General features: G+C 38.7%; 1 protein-coding gene across 6 annotated transcripts in view; it reads left to right on the forward strand.

Annotated features, from left to right (window-relative positions):
* The window catches only part of ZNF609 (zinc finger protein 609), a 252841-nt gene that overhangs the window by 134886 nt on the left and 90159 nt on the right, over nt 1-27796 (forward strand). For all 6 annotated transcript variants that reach the window (XR_015768569.1, XR_015768566.1, XR_015768568.1 and 3 more), the window contains exon 3: nt 21816-22041. Coding sequence is in view for 2 of the 6 variants with exons in the window: in XM_028100152.2 (XP_027955953.1) it covers nt 21816-22041 (226 nt within the window). In the remaining 4 variants the exon portion in view is untranslated. The remainder of the gene's footprint in view (nt 1-21815; nt 22042-27796) is intronic.

Genomic DNA, 27796 nt, shown 5'->3' on the forward strand with positions numbered 1-27796 from the left:
ATTTGGTTTATTTATTTGAGAGAGAACAAGCATGAGATGTATGGCTCGGTCCCAGGACCCTGGGATCATGACCTGAGCCGAAGGCAGACGCTTAACCAACTGAGCCACCCAGGCGCCCTGTCATACATCTTTGTGTGCCTGTCCTGTTATCTTCTTCATATAAATTATAGAAACAGAATTTTGGGCCAAAAGAGCATGTGTAATTTACATTTTGTACATAGTGCCAAAGTGCCCTCTACCGAGTTTCTGTCAATTTATATTCCCAGTAACTACAACAGCATGCCTGGTTTTTTCCCTACCCTTGCCAACTTGGATATTTGTTCAACTTTTTCATTTTTGCCAGTCAGATAGATGGAAAATTACATTGTTTTCATTTGTATTTATATATTATTTTGATGTCCCTCAGACTGTGCACTGAAGACCAATCTATTTCTTTTCCTAGAGTACTGGCAACTGAGGAAAGTTTAAAAGAAAACCAAAAAACTAATCTCATTCATCTTTCTTCAGCCCCTCTCCAAATCAAAACTAAAACCTGTGTGTTTCTCCTCTTTTTTCTTTCTTTTTCAGGTATGGGATACCATCTACTTGATTTAAGCTCCAGAGATTGGGATTTTAGTCTGTTTGGTTTATAGCATATCCTGAGCACTTAGAATAGTACCTGGCATGTATTAGGTGCTCAGTAAATATTTGTGGAATGAATCATCTCCCATCTATCTGAATCTGAAATTCTAATCATGCCTGACTCCTTTAGTGATTACCTGCATGTCTGATATCTCATGAAGTCAGGTTGCTCATACATCCTGAATGTCTCTTGAATCTTCCGGTCATCCCCCTCCTTCTGACTTACTGGGTTTATTGCAACAGGCATCTAGCTAGGAGCCGTCCTTTTCAATCTCTTTTAGTCTACTCCCTTCCATTAATTCTACCTTTATATATACAAATGATAAAATCATTCCCTTGTTTTAATTCCTTAGTAGTTTCTTAATACCTGGAAAGTTAAATCCAAATTTTACTCTCCCTGTACTCTTTATTCCAACCAAATCTAGCAACTTGTAGTTCTTTGAATATATTATATTTGTTCCTGCCTGTGCACCTTTGAGTGGTTGTTCTTCTGCATGGAGTGTGCATTCTTCTTCTTTTCTTGGGAAACTCTTACTTATGCCTTAGGTCCTCTCCAGTATGAAGTCTCCTTTCCCTCTGTCAGTCACACCCTGGGTAGGGTACTTGTAGCCCTTTGCTTATCTTTATTGTGATTATATTCTTACCAGTCTGTCCTCCCATCTAAAATGAAGTTTTGCAAGGAAGGACATAAACTTTGTATTGACTCTTACAAATACAGGATACATCTGTTTTTCTGAGCCTTATAGAGTTGTGTGTTTCTCCATTTTATTACTTTGTTGAATGGATTTGTGAGTATTAGAATAAGGAGTATGTTTAGTAGTAAAGGCAGTAAAAATCCTTAACTAGAATATAGTTACTCTTACATTGTTGGCTTTGACTAATGCACTACCTTGGTTAAAGAGATTTTTAAGGACAGAATTCTTTCCAATATCAGAGTACTCTGATGTCTTTCTAAGTCATGGTATTTAAGAAACTTTCTGTCCCTTGAAAGATGAATTGCTACTCTCAACTTCCATAGGATTTCGTGAGCCCCATATGTTAAGCATGTTCTACAAAATTCTAAATTTCATATAGTGTTGTTATTTAGTATTTAGGGTTTTGTTGGTCTTTCTTAGAAGAGCTGAGCTAAGGAGAAGTTGTTTAAAAATGAAATATAGTTTAGCAGGGCTTGAATGCCTTATGACAGATGTTTCAGTCTCACTTCAGAGGATATTTATACTGAAAAATCAGAAACATATAGTGCAACTTTAAGCAAAAATCAAAATATGAAACTAAGGATTTACCAGAACTAATGTGCAAACCCAGATCCAAAAATAGATTAAAACTCTTGAACAATCTTTATTCTTTTTACAAAAGATAAGTTTGCTTTACCAGAGGACTACAAAATAGCAAGTATCCTTTTTACTCTGTGACAAAGCATCTTGAGGTTTGATGGAGTGCAAGTGTCCAAATCCAAATTAATCATATTGGAAAATATTGAAAAAATTTGCATGTGGAGTCAGAGATCCTATTGTTTAGGGAATCCTGGCAAATGGGAGAGAACCAGAAGAACATTGGGTAGGCAAATATCCAAAATTTCAAAATTAGAGATCATTAAGCTTACATTGATCTTTAGCAAAATCCCAGAACAAAATGTTATAATAGATAGTTTGTGAGTCACTTTTACTCTCCTTCCTGGTCATGCCTAAACTTCTTTGGAGTAGCAGCATATAAAGGGGAAAGAGTATAAGTTTCAGATTCAGACATACCTTGATTCAACTCCTGGCCCTGCCACTTAATAATTGGGTAATTATGGACAAATCAGTTAACCTTCCCAGGGCTCTGTTTGTTTTCTATCAAACAAAGCTATCATCTACTTCATAGGGGTAATAGGAGATTTAATGAGATAACATGTAGAAGTCCTGGCACACAGTAGACTCGTAATAAATTCTAATTATCTTCCCTTCACCACTTCATGCTTTTCTTTACCCAGTGCAGTCAGTTTAGCTTCTTAGCTTCTGTGCCTTACCCTTTCCTGCAATTTCAGTTTCTTACTGAGATTATTTAACACCAGTCCATTCTCTTCTTGAACTCCCTTTTCCCTTGACTTCTTGTGACACCATTCAGTTTTGATTCTGACTTTATTACTGCAAGGGTTCTGGAGCCAGACTGCCTGAGTTTGAATCCCAGTTTTATCACTTAGTAGCTATATGACGTTGGCCAAGTTACCTAACCTATTTAGCCTTAGTACATTCATCTTTAAGAGAAAATACTATTAAAACCATAATGAGATAACACTTTACACCTGTCAGAATAGCTAAAATTAAAAACACAAGAAACAACAAATGTTAGACAGGGATACCAGCAATAAGCCTCCTTAGCGAGGATGTGGGAAAAAAGGAACCCCATGCGCTTTTGGTGAGAATGCAAACTGGAGTAGCCACTGTGGTAAACAGTATGGAGGTTCCTCAGAAAATTAAAAATAGAGTTACTGTATGATCGAGTAATCCCACTACTGGGTATTTACCGAAAGAAAATGAAAACGTTAATTCAAAAAGATATATGCCACCCCTATGTTTAGTGCAGCCTTATTTACAATAGCCAAGATAGAGGAGCAACCCAAGTATCCATCAATAAATGAATGGATAAAGAAGATGTGGATGCATATGTGTGTGTATTTACATACAATGGAATATTACTTAGCTATAAAAAAGAATGGAATCTTGCCATTTACAACAATATAAGACCTAGAGGATGTTATGCTAAGTGAAACATGTCAGAGAAAGACAAATGCCATGTAATTTCACTCATGTGTGGGATGTTTTTTTTTAAAGATTTTATTTATTCATTTGAGAGAGAGAATGAGATAGAGAGAGAAAGCATGAGAGGGGGGAGGGTCAGAGGGAGAAGCAGACTCCCCGCCAAGCAGGGAGCCCGATGTGGGACTCGATCCTTGGACTCCAGGATCATGACCTGAGCCGAAGGCAGTAGCTTAACCAACTAAGCCACCCAGGTGCCCCATGTGTGGGATTTTTAAGAAACAAAATGAACAAAGAAAAAGAGAGACAAAAAAACCCAGACTTTTAAATAGAGAAACTGATGGTTGCCAGAGGTGAGGGGGAGTAAAATAGGTGAAGGGGATTAAGAGTATATTTAATCCTTCAGTGGGAAACCTGCTTCTCCCTCTCCCACTCCCCCTGCTTGTGTTCCCTCTCTAGCTGTGTCTCTGTCAAATAAATAAATAAAAACTTAAAAAAAAAAAAGTATATTTAGCCTTGATGAGCACCGAGAAATGTGTGGAATTGTTGAATCATATTGTCCATCTGAAACTATCACTTTGTTAATTATATTTGAATAAAAATAAATTTTCGTTTAATTTTTTAAAAGGAGATACTATATATTACTATATTAATTACCACAGTGGATGGTTTTGAGGAATACATACAAAATGCTTTGAGGGACACCTGGTGGCTCAGTCGGTTAAGCATCTGACTTCGGCTCAGGTCATGATCTCAGGGTCCTGGAATGGAGCCCAGTGTCTGCTTCTCCCTCTCCCTCTGTCCCTCCCCCCCCCCACAAGATTTATCACTTGCCATAATACCATCCTGACATCATGGTAATTATTTAATATTTCTGAATGAGGAAAAGAATCCAGAAAGCTTTTGCTTATTAGAAACCGAATTAAGTCCTTAAACATGGTACTGTAAACTTTCTCTCTCTCTCTGTTCCCAATACAGTTGTTGGGTAGGTAGATTGGAGTGCCTTGATTTCTTCAGGGTATTTGAAAAAGCCTTTTATGATATTCTTGATGACATGTTGATGAAACGTGGACTGGATGGTGATATAGTTGAGTGACTTTATAGCTGGCTGAAGAGCTATATTTAAAGAGTATTGATTACTAGGTGTTTGTCAGCTAAGATGGAGGTGGTGTACCACAAGACTCTGCCTTTGGTCTAGTCTTGTTCAACATTTTTATAATAACTTCCATGACTAAATATAAAATAGGTATATAAATTTGTGGGTGATACATAGTGGTCAGGACTTTTTCAGTTGTGATGGAATCCTTGCTCAAGCTAGTTTAAGCAAACAAGGAATTTATATGTTCCCACAAATAGAGTTGATTAGTTTCCGGCAGGGGCTCAAATAATGTCATCAGCATTCTGTCTTTGCTCATTTCCCTATTCTCCTTTCCCCTGAATTGGCTTTATTGAGTCAAGCCTTTGTCATGTATTAGTAGATATGGATATTGGCAGCTCCAATTTTAATTTAGTCCTTCCAGTACCAGAGGAAGAAAGAATTTCTATGGCCTGTGGAGAACTTATTTCATGTATTTTGTGTAGAGTTCGGCCCACTCCTGTAGTGGAATGAGGCTGGAGGAGTGGATTTTTCACAAGAAAGAGAAATTCCTCTACCAAAGAAGGAAGGGAAAGCATGATGAAAAGTCAAAACTGTACCATGACAAACCATTTACAAATGGAGAGCTTAAGCACTGTATGTCTGAGTAGAAATTGACAATGTCATAAGAGACTGAAAGACAGAATTAAATTAACAAGATATCATTATTACTATCAGTAGCAGCAGCTAATATTTGCTGAACTTTTACTGTGTCGTGGGCACTGTATACTCAGCACTTTACATCCAGTTAATTGCTACAGTGGCTATTTGAAATACAGGTACTCTTGATGTTTTTATTTTACAGAATAAAATAGAATCAGAAGGACTGCATAATATGTCTGTGGTCACCGGCTATTAAATAATAGAGCTGAGAGGGGAGCCTGGGTGGCTCAGTTGGTTAAATGTCTTTCTGCCTTCAGCTCAGGTCATGATCTCAGGGTCCTGGGATTGAGTCCCGAATTGGGCTCCCTGCTCAGTGGGGAGTCTGCTTCTCCCTCTCCCTCTCCCCCCACCCCCACAGATGCTCTCTGGCTTGCTCTGTTCTCTCTCTCTCTCTCTCTCAAATAAATAAATAACCTTTAAAAAAAATAGAGCTGAGATATTAACCAGTATGTCTTTTAGGAAGATGAGCATTTAAAGTTTAAAATTATTATCTACATTTTTGTTAAAAGGTATAAAACAGTATATATAGTACACCCATTTGTCTAAAAAGAATAAAGGGAAGGTACATATAAGCAAGCATATGTATTACGTTGGTTGCTTCTGGGAAAGGAAACTAGGGGTCAGGGATGAAAGAGAATCCTTTTGAAGTTTGAGTAGAAAAGATCTAGGGAGTTTTAATGAATATGAAATTCATTATGAGCTTCCAAGAGTGACTTGACTATTAGAATAACTAATAATAACTATCCTTTGAGATTGCCCAAATACTATACACCTATTGCTATAGACACTTGACCTATTAAAGAATTTAATCTTTTAGGGGCTCCTGGGTGGCTCAGTCGGTTAAGCATCTCCCTTCAGCTCAGGTCATGATCCCAGGGTCCTGGGATTGAGTCCCGCGTCAGACTCCTAGCTCAGCAGGGAGTCTGCTTCTCCCTCTTCCCTCTGCCTGCCACTCCCCCTGCTTGTGCTCGTGCACCCTCTCGCTGTCAAATAAATAAAATCCTAAAAAAGAATTTAGTTTTTTAAAGCACTCCAGTAGAGTGAGGGTTATTTTCTCCTCCCACATAGGTGGGGTTGGAGTTAGAACAAGGTTTTTATGACTACCTGTTACAGAAACTATTTCACCTTTGAGTGGTTAGTTATATGATCTTTAAGATTCTTCCACATTATGATGCTATGATTTTTCTCTGCATATTCCTTTGGGAACATACACCTCATAGAAAATGAGGTGCTGTAGTATAAACATGCTCTCTAGGAACCCAAATCCGCCTTACTGTTTTAAGGTGCTTTCTTTAGAATAAATGACGTCTCATTGGAATTACCCATTGTTATACAAAGTCACCCTCTATTCTGTGACCTTCTAGGACATAAAATTGCCTGGGAGACACTTTGGCAATGAAGCCTATCTAAACAGATGGCCATTTCCCGCTTGGTTCAGCAGTGCTAAGGTGTCCATAATCAGGAGTTAACCTGTACTGTACAGTACCCTTCATACCATTTTGAAGTTTTATCTCTGCAATACCTTTAGTTTAAATAGCATAGACAAGGAAGACTTTTATAGGAAATGATGGCTCCTGGTTAACTGAAGACCCATTTTAAAATTTCTTTTAGATAATGGCATGTTTAACTTCTGAACTACTAAGCTATATTTTCAAAGAAGTCTTATTCTTGGCAATTTGAAAACGCATAGGCACTAGAGAGACTGATTTCCCCTCCTCCCACAATGGTAAGGTCAGTTTTCTCTCTAATGACCGTCGTTCATTTGTCCATTTTCTAAACCATTAGCTGAGCTCTTCATTCTCTTACATGTTTAAAATACTCATTGCCCAACTGCTGAAATGTATTATTACCTAACTTGTAAACATCCCTTACTTACAAAATACGTGGTCTGTGGATCCTAGGAGCATTCTTTCCTGCTCCCCTCTTGCTAATAATGTTCCCTGCCTTCATGTCTCATTGTCCTTCACCATTACTTCTAAACTGCCCTGTTGTGGCAGACACTCTTGTTTGCCCACTAAACAGGCAGTCTCCCTCAACTTCCTGGCTACCAGAATCCCAGTTTTCTTCAGGAATCAGATGGGCATATGGTTCTGGAGAAGCTGATCACTTCTTCAATCCCAGAACATGAAACCTGATTTGTTCTCAAAATACGATCCTCCGACATGTAGATATCTCTGAGAGCTTTACAGAGGTTCTCTAGGTCAGAATTATTTTCAATAATAGAAAGACATTATTTGCCCTTTTCACTCTGTTGACATTTGCCCTAATATGCACTGATAATGCAAAAGCAGTGGTGGGTAAAATGGTAAGTATCTTGGCACAAATCAGATAAATGGCAGCAATTGTACTACTAGCCATCACGTTCTTCACTGCTGTCCCTCACAGTAAAAGTAAAAATTTTGGAAGAGTTTGACGGTTAGTATTAATCTTCTTTGAATGTTTGGTAGAATTCACCCGTGAAGGTATATGGTCCTGGGCTTTTCATTGGGAGGTTTTTGATTACTGATTCAATCTCCTAACTAGTAATTGGTCTGTTCACACTTTTTACTTCATCATGATTCAGTCTTGATAAATTGTGTGTTTCTAAGAATTTATCCATTTCTTCTAGGTTGTTCAGTTTGTTGGCATATAATTAGTCTTAGAAGTCTCTTATGACCTTTTGTATTTCTGTGATGTCAGTTGTAATATATCCTCTTTTATTTCTGATTGTATTTGAATTCTGTCCCTCTCTTTGTCTCTCTGTCTCTGTGTGTCTCTCTTGTGAATCTAGCTAAAGTCTTGTCAATTATATCTTTTCAAAGACCTACCTCTATTTCATGGGTCTTTTTTAGTCTTTATTTCATTTATTTCTGCTCTAATCTTTTTTCCTTCCTCTACTAACTTTGTACTTCATTTTCCCTTTTTCTAATTCCTTCTGGTTTCTAGTTCCTGTTAAGTTTATTTAAGACTTTTATTTCTTGGGGCGCCTGGGTGGCTCAGTCATTAAGCGTCTGCCTTCAGCTCAGGTCATGATCTCAGGGTCCTGGGATTGAGCCCTGCATGGGGCTCCCTGCTCCGCGGGAAGCCTGCTTCTCCCTCTCCCCCTGCTTGTGTTCCCTCTCTCGCTGGGTCTCTCTCTGTCAAATAAATAAATCTTAAAAAAAAATAAATAAAAAGACTTTTATTTCTTAAGGTAGGTGTTTTTATTACTATGAACTTCCCTCTTAAAAATGATTTTGCTGAATCCCACAAATTTTGGTATATTTACATTTTCATTTGTCTCAAGGTATTCTTTATTTCTCTTTTCATTTTTTTTCTTTAGCCCATTGGTTGTTCATGTTGTTTAATCTGCACACATTTGTGAATTTTCCAGTTTTCTTATTGTAGTTGGTTTCTAGTTTCATGCCATTGTGGTTGGAAAGATGTTTGATATGATTTCAGTCCTCTTAAATTTATTAAGACTTGTTTTGTGGTCTAACATTTGATCTCTCCTGGAAAAGGTTCCATATGCACGTGAAAAAAATGTGTATTCTGTTGCTTTTGGTTGGATTGTTCTGTGTATATCTGTTAACTCCATCTGGTCTAAAGTGTTATTTAAGGTTGATATTTCCTTATTTTCTGTTGGCATGATCTGTCCACTGATGTAAATGGGGTAGTAAACTCCTGTTACTGTCTTGCTATTTCTCCCTTTAGGTCTGTTAATATTTGCTTTATATAGTTAGGTGCTCCTCTGTTGGCATAAATATTTACAAATATTATACCCTCTTGTTGGATTGACCTGTTTATCATGTAATGCCCATCTTTGTCTCTTTGTTTTAAAGTCTGTTTTGTCTGGGGGCGCTGTGACTCTTGATCTCGGGATTGTATATTCGAGCCCCATGTTGGGCATAGAGTTTATTTAAGGAAAAAAAAAAGACTTTTGTCTGGTATGAGTATAGCTACTCCAGCTTTCATTTGATTTCCATTTACATAGAATATCTTTTCCAACCCTTCACTTTCAGTCTGTGTGTGTTCTTACATTTAAAATGAGTCTCTTGTAGCTAGCATATAGATGGGTCTTATTTTTTCATTCTGAATGCTTCTGTATGTCTTTTGATTGGAAAATTTAGTCTACTTACATTTTTTTTAAGATTTTATTTAGGGGCGCCTGGGTGGCTCAGTCATTAAGCGTCTGCCTTCGGCTCAGGTCATGATCCCAGGGTCCTGGGATCAAGCCCCTCATCGGGCTCCCTGCTCTGCGGGAGGCCTGCTTCTCCCTCTCCCTCTCCCACTCCCGCCGCTTGTGTCAAATAAATTTATTTGACAGAGAGAGAGACAGCGAGAGAGGGAACACAAGCAGGGGGAGTAGAAGAGGGAGAAGCAGGCTTCCCACGGAGCAGGGAGCCCGATGCGGGGCTCGATCCCAGGACCCTGGAATCATGATCAGAGCCGAAGGCAGACGCTTAATGACTGAGCCACCCAGGCGCCCCTAGTCTACTTACATTTAAAGTAATTATTGATACTTCAGATTCATACCATTGTGTGTCAGCTATACTTCAATTAAAAAATAAAAATAATTTAAAATAATTATCAATAGGTACTTATTGCCATTTGTTATTTGTTTTGGCTGTTACTGTAGTTCCTCTCTGTTCCTTTCTTTTCTCTTATTCTCTTCCTTTGTGGTTTGATGACTTTCTTTAGTGGTATACTTACATTGCTTTTTCTTTCGCTTTTGTGTATTTACTGTAGGTTTTGTTTTGAGGTCTCATGAAGCCTACATATATAACAACCTATATCTATAACAGTCTTTTTTTTTTTTTAAAGATTTTATTTATTTATTTGAGGGAGATAGCAAGAGAGAGAAGGAGCAGAGGGAGAGGGAGAAGCAGGCTCCCCACTGAGCAGGGAGCCCGACGCAGGGCTCAATCCCAGGATTCCAGGACCACAACCTGAGCCAAAGGCAGACGCCCAACCGACTGAGCCACCCAGGCACCCCATAGTCTGTTTTTTTTTTTTTAAAGATTTTATTTATTTGACAGCGCACAAACAGGGGGAGTGGGAGAGGGAGAAGCAGATTCCCTGCTGAGCAGGGAGCCTGATGCAGGGCTTGATCCCAGTACCCCAGGATCATGACCCAAGCTGAACGTAGTAGCCCTACCACTGAGCCACCCAGGCACCCCTGTAACAGTCTGTTTTAAGTTGATCCCATTCCAAAGCTTAATATTTTTACTCTTCCCCTCCCCAGGTTTTGTTGTTGATGTCACATTTTACATCTTTTTATCTTTGGTATCCCTTAACTAATTATTGTAATCACAGTAATGATCCTACTTTTGTCTTTTAGCCTTTATACTAGCTTTACATATGATTAATCTACTACCTTTATTATTTTTAGAAGAGGAGGGAACTCTTTCAAACTAATTTTATGAGGCCAGCATTACCTTGATGCAAAGCTGACAAGGACACCACAAGAAAAGAAAATTATGGGCCATTATCCCTGATAAACACAAGTACAAAAATCCTCAACAAAATACTAGCAAACTGAATTCAACAATTCAGAAGTATCATAGGCCATGATCAAGTGGGATTTATTCCAGGGATGCACAGATATTTCAATATCAAATCAGGGGCGCCTGGGTGGCTCAGTTGGTTAAGCAACTGCCTTCAGCTCAGGTCATGATCCCAGGGTCCTGGGATTGAGTCCTGCATCAGGCTCCTTGCTCAGCGGGGAGCCTGCTTCTCCCTCTCCCTTCCACTCCTCCTGCTTGTGGGCACTCTCTCTCTCTCTCGAATAAATAAATAAAATCTTTAAAAAAAAAAACCCACAAATCAGTCAGTGTTATACAACACATTAACAAAAAGAAGGGCAAAAATTATATGATCATCTCAATAGATGCAGGAAAAGTATATGACAAAATTCAATATCCTTTATGATAAAAACTCTCAATAAAGTGGGTAGAGAGGGAACATCCCTCAACATAATAAAGGCCATATATGCCAAGTCCTTAGGTAATATCATATTCAGTGGTGAAAAGCTGAAAGCCTTTCTCCTAAGATCAGGCACAAGACAGGGATGCCTACTCTTGCCTCTTTTATTCAACATAGTATTGGAAGTCCTAGCCAGAGCAATTCTATAAGAAAAAGAAATAAAAGACATCCAAATTGGAAAGGAGGAAGTAAAAAAAAACTGTCAGTATTTGCAAATGACATACTATACATAGAAAACCCTAAAGACTCCATTAAAAAACTGTTGGAATGGGGCGCCTGGGTGGCGCAGCTGGTTAAGTGGTTGACCCTTGGTTTTAGCTCAAGTTGTGATCTCAGGGTCCTGAGATCCCGCCACGTCAGGCTCTGTGTTCAGTGTCTGCTTTTTCCTCTCCCTCTGCCCCCACTTGTGTGCACTCTCTCTCTCAAATAAATAGATAAAATATTTTTAAAAAACTGTTGGAACTAATAAATGAATTCAGTAAAGTTGCAGGATACAAAATCCATACAAAAGTCTGTTGCATTTCTGTATACTAATAAAATATTAGAGAAATTTAAGAAAACAATCCCATTTACAGTTGCATCAGAAAGCATAAAATAGCTAGGACTAAATTTAATCAAGGAGGTGAGAGACATATATATTGAAAACTACAAGATATTAATGAAAAAAAATTAAAGACAACACAAATAAATGGAAAAATATTCCATGCTCATGGTTTGGAAGACTCAGTATCATTAAAGTGTCCATACTACCTAAAGCAGTCTACAAATTCAGTGTAATCACAATCAAAATTCTACTGGCATTTCTCATGGAACTAGAACAAACACTCCTAAAATTTGTGTGGAACCAGAAGAGACCCCAAACAGCCAAAGCAATCTTGAGAAAGAAGAACAAAGCTGGAGGCATCATGCTCCCTGATTTTAAACTCCATTAAAAAGCTGTAGTAATTAAAACAGAATGGTATTGGCATAGAAACAATAGATCATTGGAATAGACTAGAGAGCCCAGAAATAAACCCAAGCATATATGGTCAATTAATTTATGACAAAGGAGCCAAGAACATACAATGGGGAAAGAACAGTCTCTTCAATAAATGGTGTGGGGAAGATTGGACAGCCACATGTAAAAGAATGAAACTTGAACACCATCTTACAACATACACAAAAATCAACCCCAAATGGATTTAAGACTTGAATGTTAAACCTGAAACCATAAAATTCCTAGATGACAACATAGGCAATAAGCTCCTTGACATAGGCTTGGCCTTGACTTTTTGAATCTGACACCAAGAGCAAAAGCAACAAAAGGAAAAATAAACAAGTAGAACTACATTAAAATAAAAAGCTTCTACACAGCAAAGGAAACCATCAACAAAATGAAAGACAACCTGCTGAATGGGAGAAAATATTTGCAAAGCATATATATCTGATAAGAGGCTAATATCCAAAATATAAGAATTCATACAACTCAACAGCAGAAAAAAAAAAAAAATTCATTTAAAAACTGGGCAGATCTAAATAGACATTTTTCCAAAGAAGACATACAGGTGGGCAACAGGTATATAAAAAGATGTTCAAAATCATTAATCATTAGGGAAATACAAATCAAAATGAGGTATCACTTCACACCTGTTAGAATGGCTATTACCAAAACAACAAGAAATAACAGATACTGGTTGGGAAGTGGAAAAAAGTTCACTGTTGGTGGGAAAGTAAATTGGTGCAGCCACTATGAAAAACATGGAGGTTCTTCAAAAAGATAAAAAATAGAACTACAGTGTGATCCAGCAGTTTCAGTTCTTAGGTATTTATCTGAAGAAAACAAAATCACTGAAAGATATAAGTACCCCCATGTTTATTGCAGCATTATTTACAGTGGGCCAAGATATGGAAACAACCTAAGAGTCCGTCAGTGGGGGAATGGATAAAGAAGACGTGATGTATATATACAATGGAATATTATTTGGCCACGAAAAAGAATTAACTCTTGCCATTTTCCTATACCAACTATACTTAAATAAAAAACAAAAAATCAGCCATTAAAAAAAAGTGGGGCGAATTCTTGCCATTTGCAACAACATGGATGGACCTTAAGGGCATTGTGCTAAGTGAAATAAGTCAGAGAAAGACAAACACCACATGATCTCTCTTATCTGTGGAATCTTTTTAAAAAAGCTCAAAACAGAACAACAGATTAACAATTGCCAGAAGCAAGGAGTAGGGGTGGGAGAAATGAGTGAGGGAGGTCAAAAGTTTTTTAAAAATGTCTTTAAAAGCCAGTTTATCTTTAAAATATCTTTAGGGGCACCTGGGTGGCTCAGTCATTAAGCGTCTGCCTTCGGCTCAGGTCATGGTCCCAGGGTCCTGGGATCGAGCCCCGCCTCGGGCTCCCTGCTCCGTGGGAAGCCTGCTTGTGTTCTCTCTCTTGCTGTCTCTCTCTCTGTCAAATAAATAAAATCTTTTTAAAAAAATATCTTTATATATATTAAATATGTATATATAAAATATCTTTATATATATTAAACCTTTTGAGTACATGTCATTTTATATTCTGTGTGACAAAAGGGGAAGCACACATAAAGTACTGCTGCTGCATTCCAAAGGAGGATACTTTTCTCTAGGTAAAGCACTTTTGTAATTGAGTTGCAAGCTGACCTAGCCAGTTTTTTTTATGCAGTATCATTTTTACTTGAAAGAACAACTGAAAGTATAAGGTATTCAGAGTTGGGTATTTGGCAGACATTTTCTTAAAAATAAATGAAATGAGCCTGTTACTCCAAGGAAAACAGTCCACACTGTTTGTTATCAATGATAAAATATGAGCTTTCAAGCAAACGTTGTAATTTTGGAAAATTTGTATTTGCCCCCCCCCCCCCACATAAGTTTGATAGCCTACCAATATGTAAAGGATTTTCTGATGAGCTCAGAGGCAGTATCAGCGAATATGACTTTTTTGTATTAATGGAATGTGTCGGTATATGAAAGAGCTGTATAAGTTAGTGAACCAGTATTTTCCAGATGACTAATATATGATGTTAAAAATCATGCATGGGTAGAAGAAGCATTCAAAGTACTAGACAGACCAATGGATTGTAATGTAACAGAGTACAAAAAGTTCATTGATACAGTTTCAGATTCCACATTGCCACTAACCTTTAAGAACTATCTTTTGTTCAGTTTTGGTGTCATATCAAAGAATAACCACAATTATCTGAAGAGGATACATATATAAAATCTTTGTGAGGCCAGTTTTCTTTATAGTTCAACACATTTCACCTACAGATTGAATGCAGAAACAGACATGAGAATCTAGCAGTCTTCTATTAAACCAACCATTGAAGAGATTTGCAAAATGTAAATCAATGCCACTGCTCTTTTTTCCCTTTCTTTTGAAAAATTATAGCTATTTTTATTTAAAATGTTACATATAGTTGTACATAATATGTTTTTAAATGTCATTTTAAACAATGCATGTCAAATTTTTGCTTTTTAAATTCTAGTATGGTGAATATTAATAGATCTATTCCACATCAGAGCTCTTTGAGGGTCTTCAATTTTTTGTTAATCTTTTTATTTTGAGATAATTAATAGTTGTAATAAATAATTCAGAGAGATCTCATGTACCCTTTACCTAGTTTCCCCTAATGGTAACACCTTGCAGAGGTATATAGTACAGTATCACAAAGGGGATATTGACAATGCAATCCACCTATCTTGTTAAGATTTCCCCCATTTTGCTTGTGTTCACTTGTGTATGTTTTTCTCTGTGTGTGTGTATGTGTGTGTATTTAATTCTGTGCAATTTGATCACATGTGTAGGCTTGTGTTATTTGCTACACATTTAAAATACCAAACATCTCCATTATTCTAAGGATCCCTTGTGTTGCCTTTCTAACCACACTCAACTCTTCTACCTCCCACCAGCCCTTCCTCCTGAATAATCTGTTCTTTGTGTCTCTAATTTTGTCATTTCAAAATCATTAGTTTTATTTTTTTAAGATTTTATTTATTTATTTATCTATTTATTAGAGAGAGTGCACAAGCAGGGGGAGGAGCAGAGGGGGAGGGAAAAAGAATCCCAAGCTGACTTCCCACTGAGCCACCCAGGAGCCCCTCAAAATCATTAGCTGTTTTAAATAAGTTAATTAGTACATGTTGGAGTCTTTCACTTTTAATTTCTGATACAGTAAATACTAGTTGATAAAGCCTGCGTAAATAAAAGCTCTGCAAAGTTCTCTGTTTTTAAGACCATAAAGGTTTCCCAAGACCAAAATGTTTAAAAACAGCTGGCTTGAAGCAGGGAGAATCATTCCCATTTCTCCTTCCCAAGCTACTACAGAACAAGATGTGGTTTGTGGTGTCTCAATTTAGAATTTTCGTGTTTTCTCATAGGAGCATCAATATGAATGATGATTGGGTTCTTTACTACAATTTGGTCCATCCATGATACAGGTTAAATTAAGACTTTTTACTGACATCTGTGATTCTGAATGATTCAGAAAAACGACTTTAGCTTTCTGTTGTATTCACCTTTGTGGGTTATTTTGTTGTTGTTTTGTTTTGTTTAAAATTTTATGTATTCATTTGAGACAGAGCTCGAGCAGAGGTGAGAGGCAGCAGGAGAGGGAGAAGCAGACTCTGTTGAGCAGGGACCCTAACGTGGGGCTCGATCCCAAGACCCAGACATCATGACCTGAGCTGAAGGCAGACACTCAACCTTCTGAGCCACCCAGGCGCCCCTTGTTTTTTGTTTATTTTCTTGTTTGTTTTTATATCCTATGGGTTAGAGAATGGAGTAGAGATGACAAGCTCCAGCCCTGACTTTTTAGGAAATGAGTATGTGAAAGGAAGTAAGAATTGTGTGTAGGAGAGGAAGTAGTTGCAGCCAAAGAATGAATTTTTCTCATTCTTTATTCTTGAAAAGCTAATTCTAGTGCTTCCCTTGGAACAATACAGGAATGGGAGGGATCATCAACCTTCTGTGGAAAAAAAAATAGTTTCAGAGGTAGTACTTAGGTTCCTATCATCACTCATCAGCTGCAAAGTTAATAGCTTTGTTGGAGGAAAATGTAAATTTCAAGCAGGCAGAAGATTATGGATTGAGAAGATTTAGAAGAGCAGAATAGATGCTTCTCTCAAAAAACCTTTGCCACTAATGGACACTGCCGTGTAATTTGTGTGTTATGCATTGATTTCATTTGTGAGATTTTTCTTCCTTTGTTAAATTTCCAGCATAATATACCCATTCCCACACACTTGGAAGTTAGACAGTCTTGAATTTTAGGATCATTTGATCTGTTATCTCCTCTTTACCAGAAGAGTTCTTTTAGGTTTGAGCCTGAGATTCTATAGGGATCATTGTAGGAGACCTCCCTATAGCTGGTATTGTAGTCTTCAAATTGTATGTTCACTTGCACTTGCATTTTCTAGTACAAACTGGAGCAACCTTCACTGCTGACCTTTTGGCCAGGCTGATTGGTTAAAATTGAGTGCTAAAGTAAGTTGTCTGTGAATAACAGAATATGTAGCTTCAAACAACTCTTTGATGGCTGGTTATGGTGCCAGCCACCATGTCTTTCTTTTTCACTTTTTCCTCCTTGCCTTCTGCTACAAGATGTCTTGGAAATTAACCAGAGTTACAATCAAATTCTTTTTCAAAGCAAGCTTAAGTGAAATCTGGAAGCTCAGCAGACCCGCAGCCTATGCTTTCTTTTTCCTTCTTCCTTCCTACCTTCCTTTCAATAGTCAGGGTCAAAGAGTGTTTGAAAAGGAGGTGATTTCCTCCTTCACTAATAACTTAAATGTTGTGTTGTTTTGTGATTTACTTGGAATATTCTGTTGTATTCTGTCAAGAGCTTTGTGGAAAGGAGGAATTCAGATTTCTCCTTCCATCCTCAGTTACTCTGTGATTTCTACCTGCCAGGATCTTGCAAATAAGCAATTACTGATCTCCCAGGATAAGCAAAGATAATCTTTAATTATTAAAAAAAATGCAGTAAACTTACTTAATTTATCTCAAAATCTCAGTCAACAGGAGGCAGTTCAAATAACTGAGGATTTTTTTCTCTGTATTTTAATTTGAGAGACAAATAACATAATGATAAATGGGGGATGTTTGGGTGGCTCAGCAGTTGAGCATCTGAGTCTTGATTTCATCTCGGGTCATGATCTTGCAGTCATGGGATTCAGCACCCCCCCAATCCGCCATCAGGCTTCCTGCTCGGCAGGCAGTCAGCTTCAGATTCTCTCCCTCTGCCCCTCCCCCCATACTCTCACTCTATCTAAAAAAAATAAAATTGATAAATGGAATTTTAAATAAATACTAGTTCTTTTTAATAACCCACCCTAGGGGCGCCTGGGTGGCTCAGTTGGTTAAGCATTGGACTCTTGATTTCCACTTGGTCATGATCTCAGGGTCATGAGATTGAGCCCCACATTGGGTTCCACACTGGGTGTGGAGCCTGCTCAAGATTCTCTCTCTCTCCCTCTCCCCCTCCCCCACATTTGCTGTCTCTCTCAGAAACAAAACCACAATAAAAATTCTGTGAACCAGTCAAGTTTTATAGGGGAGTACTTACATGTTTATCCATGAATCAGGAATCTATATTATTGTTAGTATTGCTGTTGCTGAGTCACTGTATAAAATCTTGAAGGACCTTTGGAATTATCAAAGAAAGAGAACATGTTATTAATACAGTATTTAGTATATTTGATGACATTCTACTTCCTATATAATCTTATCCAATAATTCTGAATAAATCTGAACATTTATCTAACCATTATCTCCAATTATCTTTCATTCTTGGATAAAGGGAGTTTCTTAGAGTTACTGAGGTGTCAGTAGAACCATCTTCCTCTCTGCCTTTTGACTGTGAAGGTGAAGGTATCAGACTCATGTCTGTGAAGGGGGAGGGGGAAAAGATCTGTCCCAAATATTTCTTTGCTGCATTTTCTACCCCCAAAATTATGTTGCAGCCTTGAAATTTTTCTTTCATCAGTTCCTCTCATGTGTGGGAGGCAGCTGAAGTCAGTGTATAATTACTTCTTGAGGGGAGATTAATGGCTCTGGCCTTTCTTCTCTCCAGTCCTCATTTCTGCGTCACCTGCCTATCAGCACTTAGATCTCTAATAGGTGCTATGAAGACTAAGATCTAAAGGTGAATTGAAAAGAAATATCATTAAAAGATAAAGGACATGAACTGTTGGGAAACTTAAGATATTTCCATCTTTAAATTCTGTCTCTTTTCAAGTTTTTCTTTTGTTTTGCTGTTTATCTTCCCATTCAGTGAGTCCCAGGAGTGCCGTCCCCGCCGTTGTGTCCCCCACCCTCCCACCCCAGTCCCCCTGTAGCACTTTAGCATTTCAGAGACCAAGAATTGGCCTGGCTTTTATTGTTGTAGCTAATTAAGGTATTTAATGACCTTAACTTTTTATATTCCTGTTACTCAATTTTCCATGCTGGGTCCAGTCTCCTGACAATTCCTGCTCTTGTATCCTAGGTATATGGGAAAGGTAGCAAAATAAGTCCTTTTCTAATTTTTATCCTCTCCTGGAGAGTGGTAAATGAAGCTCTGTTTGTTCCAGTGAATAGTAGACTATGAAATCCCATAAAGCCAGCTAGGTTATTAGATGAATATCACAGAGCTGCTTATTATGCACTGTGGCTTAATGTAGATTATAGATGTGACCAAACGGTAATTAACAGAGCTAGAGCTGTAATTAAACATTATTCTGCTCTGTGATTTCTCCTCAGATTTCTTTTGCAAAGTAGGAAACTGAATAGTTCCAAACCCATAGGTGGATTTCTTTACTTCTCACCCCCTAAAATCTCTTTTAATTAACTGACTAAATAAAGTCATCCTCACACAAAGAGAGATCCTGAATTCTGCTTAGTACCTCTGATCAGTAAGAGTAGTTTGGTGCATATACATGTTGATCAGCTCTTTGTATATTCTATTTTTCTAACTAATCACTTCTGCTAAGTTCCTTCTGCATGTATTCTGTAGCAGAGTTTAATTTGGCAAACTGAATGCAACAAGGGTGTCTCCTACTTACATCTTAGATGTTTTCTGGATCTGTTGGTACAGAACTGGGGGCTTGGTTTTATTTACAGTGTTAGTAGCTTCATTCCCTTCTTGGCCTCCCAGGCACTGAATAACCTAGCAGGAAATGAAACGTCTTCTAGAAAACAGCTACCTTCGATGGCTGAGAGAGAGAGAGAGAGAGAGAGAGAGAGAGAGAGAGAGAGAGAGAGAGTGTGTGTGTGTGTGTGTGTGTGGGTGGGTGTAGGTGACTCCCTGGGGACTTACCTCCTTTGTTTAGGATTGCTGCCTCAGCGATGGAACAAGTTAGCAATAGGGCATGCTCAAGCGAGACAGAAAGTTCAAAGGAGTGACCTAAAAGATTCAGGTTAATCTGTGTCCAAGAAAGCAGACGTTGCAGGAATTTCTCTTGCTAGTAGAAGAACGGTATAGAAAAGACAACAAACTCTAAGCAAAGGAAATACACATACTGATTGTGAAATTGTTTTTGTCTCAGTTCTTCCCCAGGAGAAAAAATAGAAAAACAGAGGTGAGGCCAAGAGTAAAGATGATCTGTGTACTCTGTCTCTAATTTTCTCTTTTTAGTAATTTTCGTGAGTAAAATCTCCAGGAAACTTTCTTCCCAGAGTTATGAGCTACCTTCTTGAAGCATTCGTGAAAGGGCTTGATGGTTAGACCCAGATTCCAGCCATACACAGCAGTAGTAGAGAATTGAGCTTACTTTTTCTGTGTTTTTGCCTTCAAATCTGTGCATAGAAATCTTACAGGTCTTTCAGGGATCTACCACATCCCAAGAAGGTTGCCAAATAAAATGATCATTGCCTGATTTTCAGAAGTGCAAAAAGAAGGCAAAGATGCCTTTTGGCATTGACCATAATGAAGAAAATTCATTATATGGGCTTTGTCTTTCATTTCATTTTATAAAAGAGGTGGAGTTAGGGGAGTACGGGGTTGAGGGGGGCAGGGGAAGGTGGGTGCATGACAACAAGCAGATAAGGATAATGTTTTGGCTGCTCTCAGGGACCAGAATTCATCAGAATCCGTGTTCTAGCATTCAGTGGTCTCTGACAGTGATGATTCACAAATAGCAGAATTGAGAGCTAACTGTGATAGAGGCAATACCCAGATCTCAGCTTCTAGAGGAGTATCTCAGGCCAGGAAGAGGTAGGGTGTGTGTGTGTGTGTGTGTGTGTGTGTGTGAGAGAGAGAGAGAGAGAGAGGGAGAGAGACAATATGTATGTGTTAGGAGGAGGGAGGTGGATTACAGGTTGAGCAGTGGTCATTCAGTAAAACCAAGAGTTCTGTTGCCGAACTGTCCGGCAGCTTGGATTATGGGTGCATATGTGGCTCTCTGGATGTAGGGCCATTGAAGGAGTACATTCAAAGTGGACTGAAAAATCTTTTGTGGGGCACCTGGGTGACTCACTCGGTTGAGTGTCTGACTCTTGATTTTGGCTTAGGTCATGATCTCGGGGTTATGGGATGGAGCCCTGTATCAGAGCCCCACATAGGGCTCTGGGCTCAGCAGCGGGGAGTCTACTTGAGAGTTTTTCCCTCTGCCCCTCCCCCACTCACTTGTGCTTTCTCTCTCTCTCTCTCTCAAAATAAATAAATCTTTTTAAAAAGTCTTTCACAAGGGGAAGAAAGTCACAATCCTTGACTCTCATTTTCTAGGTCTGTTGATTGGTATCACCTAATCTTCAGGGAAGGTTAGTGTGTGAATTCAGTGCTTTTGCATATGCAGGACACTGTGTTCAGTTAGGATTTGGGCACTATAGACTCAGTACTTTCATCAGTCTGATAAATGCTAGGATTTAAAGAGTTAAGGGGTTATTACCCTCTTTATTACAACTTTTAATTCTGGATATGTTGAATTTTTGGTTTCTAAGTAATTGCATTCTTACGAGAGTTTCTAGTTTTAGAGGTCGATTGCTGGTTCTTGTATTCACCTATTTCTGTGTGTGCGTGATCAACTTCATCTGCAGTCTGCCATGAATTAGCTTCTGGATAGTAACAGCACCTGCTGTTCCTTAAAGTTAATTTGATGTTGGATTCATGCTCCAAAATGCCATATTCAGTAACCAGTTGCTGTTATAATCTCTGAGGGTTAGACCCCCATCCTAGCCCTCCCATCACTTTTAAGTAGATGCCCTTCTAGCTAAAGATGAATTAAAGCTCTAGTCTTCTAGAAGTGACATATCTAGGATCTGCATATTTTCTCCCCTTCTTTATCCCTACCCATATTCTTGGATTTTATACCTGATTAATGTATTATTTGTCAGATGATAGATTGGTGGGAAACAGTAGTGGCAGTAGAACATGCCTCAAAAGCCTTTTCTTTCTCATCAATCTGTGTGCTCTAATACTGTTGAAATCTGGACCTGGTTCTCTATCACTAGAGATTTTTAAATGAGACAGGATTTTTTAATACACTTTTAGCTAAGCACAGTTTATCAGGAAGATCATTAATAAGAAATGGAGCTTCTCCTACCACAGGGTGCACTCATATAAACCACTAGATTTGTAGTGGTATCGTAAGCTGGAACTTGAAAGGAAGGACCAAAGTCTTATGAGCCTTCCACACTGGCAGGAAAGAATGTAGGACTAGATTATAGAGAAGGTATTTCCTCTAAATGTTCTCTCTGCAACTCAGCTACTACTTTTCTTCCCTCACAGATGGAGTCCCCTGTCTCTACACCAGCGGTGCTGCCACTGCACCTTTTGGTACCAGTGGTCAGTAATGACATCTCATCCCCCTGTGAGCAAATTATGGTTCGTACCCGATCAGTTGGGGTCAACACATGTGATGTGGCTCTAGCTACAGAGCCTGAGTGCCTGGGCCCCTGTGAACCTGGGACAAGCGTCAACCTTGAGGGCATCGTATGGCAGGAAACAGAAGATGGTAAGTGCTATGTGTGACTTTCCTATCCCTTCTCAACCTGCTTCTGCCAACATGGGCTTATCATTGTAAATAACACCAAGTATTTATTAGGAGTCTCAAGTGCCATAGTCTGCTTGTGATACCTGTCCAGAGGATCGCAGCAAACTTCTTGGTAAAATCATCCAGCTTCTCGAGATTGCCACTTTTTTAAAATTAATTATCTCCCCTTCATATCAGTCAACAGTGTTGGCCCTGGTGTTTAAGCAGTCACTTGATAGGTGCTAGCCAAGTAATTCAAACTGTGTCTATACTCTCCATACTCCTCTTGATCATTTTATGTGGGAGAATTTGAATGTAAATGAACTTTTGGGTCAGGCTTGAAGAGAAAAAAGTAATGAAAGGACAGCTGTGGGAGTCAAGGAAATGGAAAACAGTCACTCTTAAATTGACTTAGTGTTGGCTCATTGAATATGCAGCTCTTGCCTTTTTTAACACCTGGAGGTGCAGTCAGCTCCTTCCCACTGGTTACCTCATTGCCCAGCCACCCACGCCACTTCATGCATCTGTCACTTAGTACAGATTTTATAGGCCTAGGCAACAGGGAAATGTTTACATGGTCTTGTTTTCAGGCATCCACTAAGCAGTTGGCTCACTGTAGGGTGCTTCTGCCCGAGGCTACCATCCAGACTTCTTGTATGTTCCATTTGCCCCTGAGAACAAAATCTCTTCTATTTTGGAAGTTCATAAACCTGAAAAAGTAGGGGTGTAAAGGGACTTAACCAGGTATTTCTGATCCCTTGGTACCATCTGTGGCAATTTGATTTCAGCACATACATTCTTTTTATAAAGAATCCAAGTTCTTGTTAAAGTATGTGTGGTTTAGAGAGGCTGGGCCTCAGGGTCCCATCAGGTCTCTACATCAGTAACCAGACTTCCAAAGCGTCCCCACTCTGGAGTTTAGAGGCCCAGAGGAGCACAGCTCATTATCTCTAATTATCATAAGCTATCTTGTCAGTTTGCCCGTGGAAATTCAGGCATTTCATTATGGTCATTCTAATCAAAGTCTGTTCCTCTGAATGTTTTGTGATTCAGTATTTATTTAAAGTCTACCATGCAGTAGGTATTGAGGTTGTACAGGTTAAGAATTCTGTGTTTTTGGCTTTCTCCTTGTTAAGCAGCAATATAGTAAAGCTTCAGCATTCAGAATAACATTGCTGATGAAGTTTTATTATGTGCCTGAGACCATAATGCCAAAAAAAAAAAAAGTCCTATTGTGTTAGAAACCAATGCAGAGAAAATGGAGAGAGAGGTTGACTCTGGATGTGTGTATTCAGTATACAATCTGGAAATCACAAGTGGCTTTCTCTAATTTTAAAAATGTCATCTGCTTATGGCCAAACGTCTAAACAGCCACAGAGTCTGTTGGAATGACAAACGTGTCCAGACCACAGCTCTGTGACACCAAACAACCTTCAGGGCCTGTTACCTCAATATATTGAAGATAGAAGACATCAATTTTCTGCCTATTTATTCTATCCATCTTTATGATGGTGACTTTTCTCCAAGGGCAAGATGCTTTTCATATATGTGAACCCGATGAAAACTTTGCAGGAAAGTGAGGCTAACCCTTTCACTCTCCTGAGAACAATGGTTTTATCCCAGGATCCCTGTTTCCTTTCTTGCCAAGGGGATGTTAGCACACACAAAAAATTTTTTTTAATTATTTCCTCTGAAAAGCTCTCTGGTTTTACCTGGCAGCTTATTACCAAGTTCCCCTGTTACACATCTTGAATGCATCCTTCATTTTATTTCACAATAGTTATCACAGTTTGTAATTTTATATAATTATATTTTTCCAATAATATCTATATCTTCCACTGTTTTAGAATTCTGTGAGCTCAGGGACTCTGTTTTGCTCACCATTGAATATCTAATACTTAACACTTGGCATCTATAGTAGGCCCTCAAAGATATTTGAGTGAATGAATGCTTACATTTAGTCATTGTCATTTCTAGATCTCTGTTAATGTATATCTAATGGCTACTGTAATGTTGTTTGAACGTAGAAACCATATCAAATACTTTATAAAATTCTAGACCTTCTCTGAAACTCAGAATAAATACTGCTGTCACCAGGTAGTGAGATCACTCTCATTTATTTATGTCTGTAAGATTTTTAGTTCTCCTGCTTTTAATACCATATATTCTCCCATTTACTATATTGTGTTTCAGGGCTTAGTACCTCTCCTCTTTTTCATTCATCACAAGGAAAAGAGAACTGTTCTGCAATTATATACTGTACTCTGCTTTCTGGCCCTCCCAGAGGGCCTTCACCTGAACCATCAGTTGGCAAAGGTCTGAATTGGGATCAGAGTTGGTTTACATTCCTTTTCATCTTCAGGTGACAGAGATTTCCTGCAAAGATCATTCTCTGCAGATCTATAAGGTGTAGTATACTGAGTCAGTCCTCAAGTTAATAATAAGAACTATATACAGATACTTTAGGGAAAAAAAAATCCTTCAGCTTTTAGGCTTTTTGTCTGCCACCCTACTCTTTGTACTTCTGTCTGTCTCTTTGCCCAGCAAACTACTATCTTCAAATGGAAAAGTCCTTAGAGCTTAGAGAGAAGCTGTGAATCCTTGGCCTCTGAGAGAAATGGAGGATCATGAGGTCCTTGTAGAACTGAGGCACCTTGCTGAGAACAGGTGTAGGGGCAGGCCCTCAATTCTTCCTGGTTTCTTTGCCTACCTGTCCTGCAGTGTTGCTTCTTTCTTCCCTCTCAGTGCAAACCTTGCCTTGGAGACATTTTTAAATTCCTGCAGATTCCATCTCTTTTTAGGCTGTTCATAATTCACCCAGCACTGCAAAGATCCTCCTTGACTAGGCTCCACCTTAGGACTTTTAAGACCCAAGTATAACTTGGAATGTTTTCTTTGGCTTTTTTTGAGATGTAGCACTTATGCAGAGGTCTGATTCCACCTGATTTCATTTTGTCCCCCCTCACTTCAAATCAAAATAACAGAGGCACCTTGGTGGCTCAATTAGTTAAGTGTTCAACTCTTGGTCTTAGCTCAGGTCTTGATCTCAGGGTCATGAGTTCAAACCCCACATTGGGCTCTATGTTGGGTGTGGAGTATACTTTAAAAAAAAAAAAGATCCAAATAACAGGTCCCAAATCCATTCCTAGTTCACAAGGCTTACTTTTTTTTTTTTTTAAGATTTTATTTATTTATTTAACAGAGAGAGACACAGCGAGAGAGGGAACACAAGCAGGGGGAGTGGGAGAGGGAGAAGCAGGCTTCCTGCTGAGCAGGGAGCCTGATGCGGGGCTTGATCCCAGCACCCTGGGATCATGACCTGAGCTGAAGGCAGATGCTTAACGGCTGAGCCACCCAGGTGCCCCCACAAGGCGTACTTTAACCCAGGGTCCTGGAAACAATGTGTAAGAATCCTTAAGGCCGACCATATTCTTTTACTGAGGCAAAATTGCTTCCTGGCTTCTATGGTGTTTTTAAGAAAGGGAAGGCTGATATTTTTAAATAAGAATTCCAGGAGATGCTATAGGTTTTTCTTTTCAAGCAGTCACACTGAGTGTAGCATTACTTTATCAAATGTGCTTTCTGGAAGAATTTGTGGTATAGTGGAAAGAGCACCAGAATGAAAAACAGGAGAGCTGTATACTAGTTGACTATTGCATCTTGAAAATGAACAATTTCATATATCAAAACTAAAGAATATTAATACCAGTGATGAAATTTCATTATATACTTGTTATATAGAGTTGTTTCTTCAGAAAAACGAAACTACTCACCTTGCCAGTCTCCCATTCAGAAGATCTCCACCCACATTTTTCAACTCCTGATCCTAGTCTGACAAGTGGAAGAATTCACAAAACCCAGTTGCTTTTGATGCAAGTATATGCTAGCTGACATAAGCTGAGCTCTCAGTACTGCTTAGCAATCCCTTCATCACCCTGTGACATTCACATTTCCCAATACTTAACCTCATTCTCAAGATTCATTAGTCCAATTCATTCTTCATGCTTTTAAGCAACTAGGATCAAAGATACCTGCCTAAACCCTCCCAGCTTCCCTCTTCTTTCTTAAAATGTATTTTTATGTCCTATTATTCCCTTTTTGTCTCTTTTTTTTTTTTTTAAAGATTTATTCATTCGAGACACAAGAGATAGAGCATGAGCAGGGGGAGAAGCAGACTCCCCGCGGAGCAGGGAGCCCGATGCGGGCCTCCATCCCAGGACCCTGGGATGACAGTATGAGCCGAAGGCAGACGCTTAACCATCTGAGCCACCCAGGCGCCCCCCTTTTTCTCTCCTTATTCTGAAGATTCTTTAAGACTTTATACCATGACACTGGGGAGGGTACGTACTATGGTGAGCGCTGTGAATTGTGTAAGACTGATGAATCACAGACCTGTACCCCTGAAACAAATAATATATGTTAATAAAAAAAAAGACTTTATACCATTAATTTTGTCTACTCTTCTTCATCTTCATTCCTTCCCCTTCTATTTAAACTCCCTCTGCAACAGTTAGAGGGAAAGTATTTTCCTCATCCTTGCTACCCTTTTGAACTATTGACTTCTCTCCTTCTCTTCACTACTTGCTATTGCTGTTTACAGTCTCTTTTTACCTACTGAGTATCATATACCATCTTGGCATCAGATTTGTTCTGCCACCATTTGACTGAAATGATCTCATACCAATGATCATCTGTTTTCGAAAGGTCTTTTCTCAGTCTGCCCTAGACTTTTAGAAGCTCTACTATTTCTCTATTCTTGAAACTCCTCTCTTGTCGTTATCATACCTCTCAAAAATCTCATTTCTCCTTTTGACTGGTTATTGTCTTTATTTTGTGTCAGCCTCTCTCCCTCCTTGTATTTATTAAGTCAGAAGTTCCAGAACGGTTTTAGGATGCTGAAATATTGGTCAGTTCTGTTCTCTTGGCCTTTGGGAGGGCCTGTGGCAACTGGTGTCCCACTCCTTTCCCCCAGACAAGCAGCCTTATCCACAATATATTTTTTTCACATACTATGGATGCCATAGTGGGGAAAGTTGAGGAAACATTGAGTTAAGAATGGGATTTGGCTGCTAGGAACAGAAGATGAAGTAATAATGATTTAATATAAGAAAATTCTGAAGGTAGGCAGTCCAGGGCTGGTATGATGACTTCTAATGTAATCAGTGTTCCAGGCTCCTTAAAGTTACTTTTTCATTGCAAAATTGCTAATGTAGCTCTAGACATCACATTTACTTTCCAGGTTGAAAATGAAGAAGAAGAGTAAAGTAGCTTTGGCTTCCCACCTAATCTGTTTACCTTTGACAGGCTTTCCCAGAAGCCAGATCTAAGACTTCTCCCTAAATCTCATTGGCTACCCCTTCTGCAAGGGAGACAAGGAAATGTGTTTTAACTGGATACATTATTTATCCATACAAAATAGAGTCATATTAAGGAAGAAGGGAAGCAGCCTGCTCTGCCACTCTTCTTTGCATAACCTTTATATATACGTCATAACTCCCAGAAGTCATTGCTTCAGCAGCCTTTTAGTAAGTGCAGTCTTTTATATTCATGGCTTCAACTGTCTCCCTTGTATGAACAGTCCCCACATCTTTATCTCTAGACTTGACCTTTTGCCTAATCCCATTTCATACATCACCAGAAGCTGATTTCTTAAATTCAGAATGTCTGAAAAAGAATAATCTTTCTCCTAAAATTTTGCGTCCCTTTCCCTCTTCTCTGTTTCTCTTTATTACACCTA

Source organism: Eumetopias jubatus, unplaced genomic scaffold, assembly GCF_037043125.1.
Source record: "Eumetopias jubatus isolate StellerSeaLion01/CBP00866 unplaced genomic scaffold, mEumJub1_p1.0 scaffold_7, whole genome shotgun sequence".
NCBI lineage: Eukaryota > Metazoa > Chordata > Mammalia > Carnivora > Otariidae > Eumetopias > Eumetopias jubatus.